This window comes from Malaclemys terrapin, chromosome 1 (genome assembly GCF_027887155.1).
Source record: "Malaclemys terrapin pileata isolate rMalTer1 chromosome 1, rMalTer1.hap1, whole genome shotgun sequence".
In the NCBI taxonomy this organism is placed as follows: domain Eukaryota; kingdom Metazoa; phylum Chordata; order Testudines; family Emydidae; genus Malaclemys; species Malaclemys terrapin.
This window is the reverse complement of record NC_071505.1, coordinates 141,427,705-141,435,449: the sequence shown is the minus strand read 5'-3', so window position 1 is coordinate 141,435,449 and position 7,745 is coordinate 141,427,705. Positions and strand designations below refer to the sequence as shown.

Genomic DNA, 7,745 nt, shown 5'->3' with positions numbered 1-7,745 from the left:
AATTCTTATTTATGCAGGGTATTACCACAACACTAATATAATAAATGGGAGGGGGGGAAGCCCCCCATTTATGAACAGCCAGCCAGTTAGCCGTAAAATCCCTCTTGGTGTCTGTCCTTCGGGCAGCAAAGGAAAGGAAAAAAAACAAACAAAAACAAAAAACAAATCTCCCTGGCTTTCAAGTACCCAAAAGGAAAAATGTGCCTTTTTAAAATCCTGAGGTCTGTGCTTCTGGTTCAAAATGATACCACCGCTTAATAAATGGGGAGTCAGGGTAGTCCCCGTTTATGAACACCCAGCCAGTTAGCTGTAAAATCCCTCTTGCTGTCTGCTCTTTACTTGCTTTACCTGTAAAGGATTAAAAAGTCCCCCAGGTAAAGAAAAAAGTGGGCACCTGACCAAAAGAGCCAATGGGAAGGCTAGAACTTTCAAATTTGGGAAAGAAACTTTCCCTTTTTCTGTTCTCTCTGGGCTGGAGGGACAGAGCAACAATGCTGTAATCAGCTTAAGACAAGTATGATCATAAATCATTAGATCATGCCTAGAACTACTTATCTGAACTCCAAATGTGTAAGTAGTTCAGAATGTTTAGCTAGACGCGATCAGGGTTATTTTCTTTATTTTGGCTTGTGGATCTCCTCTGTGCTAACCCAGATGCTTTTGTTTGCTTGTAACATTTAAGCTGAACCCCCAAGTTAATTTTTGTAATTGTTTCTTTTAAGATCTAGCAAAAAGCCTAAGTTCCAGCCATATTTTTTCCCTTTTTGTTTTTAATAAAATTAAAACTAATTTTTTTTTTTTTTTTTTTTTTAAGAACAGGATTGGATTTTTGGTGTTCTAAGAGGTTTGTGCATGCTGTGATTAGCTGATAGAAAACAAAGGAAATTAGCTGTGGCTTTCTCAGCTCTTCCCTGGGGGTGTGTGTGAAAGGGCTTGAGGGTACCCCACAGAGAGAAATTCCCAAGTGCTCCTACCTGTGTTCAAAGGGGATTTTTTGCATTTGGGTATTGGCAGCATTTACCAAGCCAACAGGGTCAGCTCTAGGCACCAGCAAAGCAAGCACGTGCTTGGGGCAGCCCATTTGCAGGGATCCAGCATGAGAGCTGAGAACCAACAGGGGGCCCTGGGAGCTATAGTTCCTTGGTTAGCTCCCTGCCTATAGAGCCAGCCCTGGAGCAGGGAAAGAACTACATTTCCCAGCACTCCCTTGGCCACTACCAACAGGAAAGAGGGGGAGGGAGTGAGGTAGCTGAGACCTCATGCTGCAGTGAATGGAGAGCTGAACTGTGAGTAGGGATACCATATATTAACATTCAAAAAATAGGACACTATATGGGGAGGGAGGGTAGCCCCACCCTGTCCCCATCTACTCCCTCCAACTGCCCCCCACAGAAACCCCAACCCATCCTGCTCTCTGTCCCCTGATCACCCCCTCCCGGGACCCCTGCCCCTAACTGCCCCCCAGGATCCCACCCCCCATCTAAGGCTCCCTTCTCCTTGTCCCCAACTGGCCCCTCCTGAGACCCCCCCCAACTTTCCCCCAGGACCCCACCCCCTACCTGTCCAATGACAAACTCCCAGGACTCCCATGCCTATCCAACCGCTGCCTGTCCCCTGACTGCCCCCCCCAACCCCTGACCCATCTAACCCCCTCTTCTCCCTCCCCCTGACTGCCCCCCCTGAACCTCCGCCCCATCCAACCCTCCTACCCCCTTACCGTGCCACTCAGACCAGCGTGTCTGGCTCCACTCAGCGCCAGACACACTGCTGCATATATGCTGCCGTGCTCCCCTGCAGAGCCACAGCCCTCTCCCCCCACCCCCTGCCTTCCAGATTTGAACACCTCAAAATTCAGGAGTGCTCAAGCTCAGTTTGGGCAGCTGTTACTTCATTTTTCCCAAATCAAATATACTGATCCACTGTAACTTGCTGTAGAAAAAGTAGGATAAAATTGAGCAAGAAATGCTTCCCAGTGGTTATTAGGACTGGAATTGGTATTTTCAACAGCCATTGCCTTTTTTGTTTAAAAGGAAGACAGTGATATTGCATTGGCAAATTCCCCATAGAAAGAAAGAGAGGAACAAAAGAATAATAAAGGCACCTCAACTTTTCTTCATTTATGTAGGACAGTCTTATATGCATCCAGATGTTCTCCTATCACACAAGCTGAAAATTGTTCCACTTTACTACAGTTCTGTAACCATATGGGAACCAATCCTGTCTGTGTTCTGTGCACATCTAAAATTCCTGCTGAATGACCTGCCGTGGGAGTGAGTTACCAGTGAGCCAGGGCTGCGGCAATTAAAAAACATAGTTCACCTAAATCTAATGTGGGCCTGTATTCCTATAGAAGGGGATCACCCTTAACATCTCATTTTGTACCCCAAATGGAAAAAGACCTATAACTTGATAGGTCAATATGTATGTGGTCAGACTGCCGGGGCTCCTTCCACTCTTACCTCTTACTATAATTTAACTGGAAACAAAAGCTAGGGGCACAGTGAGGCTCTGAGGGACAGGAATATTAATAGGCAGCAGGTTTAAAACAAATAAAAGGAAGTATTTCTTCACACAACGCACAGTCAACCTGTGGAACTCCTTGCCAGAGGATGTTGTGAAGGCATGACTGTTGTGTATTTGGTTGTCATGGTAATATAATCTTGTGTTGTTATGACAACTGAGTTAGATTATTAGGGGATAGCCCAGCCAGTTTTGGCTGGTTTTTGGTTAGTTCAATGTGTGGCAATAAATGGCTGCTTTCAAGGTTTACAGCTCTCTGTGTTTCCAGTGATTTCTTCCTACAACTGTTGCCCCCAAGGATATAAGAACCTGGCGACAAGGATGGGATCTCTGTGCTGCCCCATCAACAGAAGGAAGTAGAAGTTAAGGTAGGAAAAAAAAAACCTTTTGGCTGCTGAAAGGGGTTGAGAACTGGCTTGTTTGCACTGATTGTGCAAACTGAAACTAAAATCATGGCTACACTTAGGCCTGGTCTACACTACGAGTTTAGGTCGACTTTAGCAGGGTTAAATCGAATTAAGCTTGGACATGTCCACACGACGAAGCCCTTTCTTTCGACTTAAAGGGCCCTTTAAACCGGTTTCTTTACTCCACCTCGGACGAGGGGATTAGCACTAAAATCGGCCTTTGCGGGTCGGATTTGGGGTAGTGTGGACGGAATTCGACGTTATTGGCCTCCAGAAGCTATCCCACAGTTCTTCATTGTGACCACTCTGGACAGCACTCTCAACTCAGATGCACTGACCAGGTAGACAGGAAAAGCCCCGTGAACTTTTGAATTTCATTTCCTGTTTGCCCAGCGTGGAGAGCACAGGTGACCACGCAGAGCTCATCAGCACAGGTAACCATGATGGAGTCCCAGGATCGCAAAAGAGCTCCAGCATGGACAGAATGGGAGGTACGGGATCTGCTCGCCATATGGGGAGACGAATCAGTGCTAGCTGAACTCCGTAGCAGTAAATGAAATGGCAAAATATTAGAAAAGGTCTCAAAGGCCATGAAGGACAGAGGCCATAACAGGGACGCACAGCAGTGCCGCGTGAAAATTAAGGCGCTAAGGCAAGTCTACCAAAAAGCCAGAGAGGCAAACGGAAGGTCTGGGGCAGAGCCGCAAACATGCCGCTTCTACACGGAGCTGCATGCCATTCTAGGGGGTGCAGCCACCACTACCCCAACCGTGTGCTTTGACTTCGTCAATGGAGAAACACGCAAAAGGGAAGCGGGTTCGGGGTACGCGGAAGATGATGATGATGATGAAGACAATGAAGATAGCTCACAACAAGGAAGCGGAGAAACCGGTTTCCCCAAAAGCCAGGATATGTTTATCACCCTGGACCTGGAACCAGTAACCCCCAAACTCACCCAAGGCGTGCTCCCAGACCCTGAGGGCACACAAGGGACCTCTGGTGAGTGTACCTTTCTAAATATTACACATGGTTTAAAAGCAAGCGTGTTTAATGATTAATGATTAATTTGCCCTGGCAATCGCGGCCAGTACAGCTACTGGAAAAGTCTGTTAACGTGTATGGGGATGGAGCGGAAATCCTCCAGGGACATCTCCAGAAAGCTCTCCTTCATGTACTCCCAAAGCCTTTGCAAAAGGTTTTTGGGGAGGGCTGCCTTATCCCGTCCGCCATGGTAGGACACTTTACCACGCCAGGCCAGTAGCACGTAGTCTGGAATCATTGCATAACAAAGCATGGCAGCATATGGTCCCGGTGTTTGCTGGCATGCAGACAACATCCATTCCTTATCTCTCTTTGTTATCCTCAGGAGAGTGATATCATTCACGGTCACCTGGTTGAAATGGGGTGATTTTATTAAGGGGGCATTCAGAAGTGCCCGTTCCTGCTCGGCTGAACAGAAATGTTCCCCGCTGTTAGCCACGTGGTGGGGGGGAGGGGTGAAGGGATCATCCCAGAGAATTGGGTGTGTGTGTGTGGGGGGGGAGGGTAGTTGGGTTTGTGCTGCATGTTAACCCAGAAACCCCAGCCCATCCTTTTACATTGCAAACCCATTTTAAATGGCCAACCCAACGGGTCCTTGGTATGGGAAATAAGGGCGCTACTGTTTGAAACCATTCCCACATGTTATGAGGGTTAAAAAAGCCAAAAGACGGTGGCTTACCATGGCTGCCTGCAAGCCGAATTCTGTTGCCTGGCACCACGTGAGTGATCTCTCACACCAAACCGGCAGACCCTCAATATAAGAGGAAAAATGCGACCTTGTAATGAAAACACATGTGCTGTGTAATGTGAACAGCAAAATTTAACGTGAACGAGTGTACCCATTGTTCTCTAAAATGTGTCTTTTTTTAACCACCTCTCCCTTCTCCTCCACCAGCTGCAAATGTTTCTCCTTTGCAGAGGCTAGCAAAGATTAGAAGGAGAAAACGGTGGACTCGGGATGATATGTTCACGGAGCTCCAGATGTCCTCCCACGCTGAAAGAGCACAGCAGAATGCGTGGAGGCAGTCAATGTCAGACTACAGAAAAGCACAATATGAACGAGAGGAGAGGTGGCGGGCTGAATCGCGGGATGAACAGAGCAAGTGGCGGGCTGAAGATGATAGGTGGCGTCAGCTTGCAGACAGAAGGCAAGAGTCGATGCTCTGGCTGCTGGAGCATCAAACTGATATGATCCAGCATATGGTTGAGCTGCAGGAAAGGAAGCAGGAGCAGAGACTGCCGCTACAGGACCCTGTGTAACCAACAGCCCTCCTCCCCAAGTCCCATTGCCTCCTCACCCAGACACCCAAGAACACGGTGGGGGGGCCTCCGGCCACCCAGTCACTCCACCCCAGATGATTGCCCGAGCATCGGAAGGCTAGCCTTCAATAAGTGTTAAAGTTTTAAAGTTTTAAACTGCAGTGTGTCCTTTTCCTTCCCTCCCCCCCACCCCTCTTGGGCTACCTTGGCAATTATCTCCCTAGTTGTGTGATGAATTAATAAAGAATGCATGAATATGAAGTAACAATGACTTTATTGCCTCTGCAAGCGGTGCTCGAAGGGGGGAGGGGAGGGTGGGGTGGTTGGTTTACAGGGAAGTAGAGTGAACTGGGTGGGGGGGAGCAGAGGGTTCATCAAGGAGAAACAAACAGAAGTTTCACACTGTAGCCTGGCCAGTCACAAAACTCATTTTCAAAGCTTCTCTGATGCGCACCGCACCCTGCTGTACTCTTCTAACCGCCCTGGTGTCTGGCTGCGCGTAATCAGTGGCCAGGCGATTTGCCTCAACCTTCCACCCCGCCATAAATGTCTCCCCCTTACTCTCACAGATATTGTGGAGCGCACAGCAAGCAGCAGTAACAATGGGGATATTCTTTTCTCTGAGGTCTGAGCGAGTCAGTAAGCTGCGCCAGCGCACTTTTAAATGTCCAAATGCACATTCCACCACCATTCGGCACTTGCTCAGCCTGTAGCTGAACAGGTCCCGACTACTGCCCAGACTGCCTGTGTACGGCTTCATGAGCCATGGCATTAAGGGGTAGGCTGGGTCCCCAAGGATCACGATAGGTATTTCAACATCCCAACGGTTATTTTCTGGTCTGGGAAGAAAGTCCCTTCCTCCAGCTTTCGAAACAGACCAGAGTGCCTGAAGACGCGATCATCATGTACCTTTCCCGGCCATCCCACGTTGATGTTGGTGAAATTTCCCTTGTGATCCACCAGGGCTTGCAGCAGCATTGAAAAGTACCCCTTGCTGTTTATGTACTCGGTGGCTTGGTGCGCCGGTGACAAGATAGGGATATGGGTTCCGTCTATCACCACACCACAGTTTGGGAATCCCATTGCAGGAAAGCCATCCACTATGGCCTGCATGTTTCCCAGAGTCACTATCCTTGATATCAGCAGGTCTTTGATTGCCCTGGCAACTTGGATCACAGTAGCCCCCACAGTAGATTTGCCCACTCCAAATTGAATCCCGACTGACTGGTAGCTGTCTGGCGTTGCAAGCTTCCACAGGGCTATCGCCACTCGCTTCTCAACTGTGAGGGCTGCTCTCATCCTGGTATTCTGGCACTTCAGGGCAGGGGAAAGCAAGTCACAAAGTTCCATGAAAGTGCCCTTACGCATGCGAAAGTTTCGCAGCCACTGGGAATCGTCCCAGACCCGCAACACGATGCGGTCCCACCAGTCTGTGCTTGTTTCCCGGGCCCAGAATTGGTGTTCCATGGCATGAACCTGCCCCAGTAACACCATGATTTGTACATTGCTGGGGCCCATACCTTGTGTGAGGGCTGTGTCCATGTCAATTTCCTCATCACTCTCGTCACCGCGCTGCAATCACCTCATCGGCTGGTCCTGGTTTTGCTTTGGCATGTCCTGGCTCTGCATTAACTCCAGGACAATGTGCGTGGTGTTCATAGTACTCATAATTGCCGTGGTGATCCATGATCCCAGTGCTATGGCGTCTGGTCTGAAAAAAGGCATGAAACTCACGGAGGGAGGGAGGGGCGACTGACGACATGGCGTACAGGTACAGGGCATTAAAATCAACAAAGGTGGCTGTGCATCAGGGAGAAACACAAACAACTGTCACACAGAATGGCCTCCCCAAAGATTGAACTCAAAACCCTGGATTTAGCAGGCTGTTGATTTCACGGAGGGAGGGGGAAGCAAAGGAATACATCTATTTTTTACATCTTAAGCTGGCAGCAGACGGTGCAGCATGACTGATAGCCCTCAGCATCTTCTGGGTGTACTGTACTACGACTGCTAGCCATCATCGTCAAGATGGTTCAATTGGACTGCCGGCAGGACTGAGTCTCCAGGAGACAAAGCATGTCTGCCCAGGTGCCTCTGATTGAACTGGAATAAGACGATGACGGATATCAATCTTAATACACCATCTACTGCCAAAAGGCAAGGGGCTGCTGCTGTGTAGTAATGCAGCCCCACGTCTGCCAGCACCCAGATAGCCGATGAAGGCTACCAGTCATACTGCACCGTCTACTGCCAAAAGGCAATTAGCTGCTGCTGTGTAGCAATGTAGTACCACGTCTGCCGGCACCCAGATGACATATGGTGACGGTGAGCTGAGCTGAGTGGGCTCCATGCTTGCCATGGTATGTTGTCTGCACAGGTAACCCAGGTAAAAAGGCGCGAATCAATTGTCTGCCGTTGCTCTGACGGAGGGGGAGGGGCCTGACGGCATGTACCCAGAACCCCCCCGCGACACTGTTTTGCATCATCAGGCATTGGGATCTCAACCCAGAATTCCAA

The 7,745-nt window shown here is 49.1% G+C and overlaps 1 protein-coding gene across 2 annotated transcripts; it reads left to right on the top strand.

The window, feature by feature from the left end:
• The first annotated feature begins 2,734 nt into the window (after positions 1 to 2,734).
• Positions 2,735 to 5,449, top strand: LOC128830526 (uncharacterized). Of its 2 annotated transcripts, XM_054016376.1 has the most exons (3): positions 2,735 to 2,888; positions 3,321 to 3,926; positions 4,864 to 5,449. In XM_054016376.1, the coding sequence occupies exons 2-3, from the start codon at positions 3,518 to 3,520 to the stop codon at positions 5,226 to 5,228; spliced, it is 774 nt and encodes a 257-aa protein (XP_053872351.1). In that variant the 5' UTR covers positions 2,735 to 2,888; positions 3,321 to 3,517; the 3' UTR covers positions 5,229 to 5,449. The 2 variants fall into 2 exon arrangements, with proteins under 2 accessions (XP_053872351.1, XP_053872350.1); XM_054016375.1 differs by lacking the exon at positions 2,735 to 2,888 and having other exon boundaries at positions 2,904 to 3,926.
• The last annotated feature ends 2,296 nt before the right edge of the window (positions 5,450 to 7,745 follow it).

Excerpts from the sequence above, each read along its gene's own strand:
- LOC128830526 (XM_054016376.1), top strand. The coding sequence starts at position 3,518 with ATGAAGGACAGAGGCCATAACAGGGACGCACAGCAGTGCCGCGTGAAA. Across the intron at positions 3,927-4,863 it reads GGGCACACAAGGGACCTCTG|CTGCAAATGTTTCTCCTTTG; the intron begins GTGAGTGTACCT and ends CTCCTCCACCAG.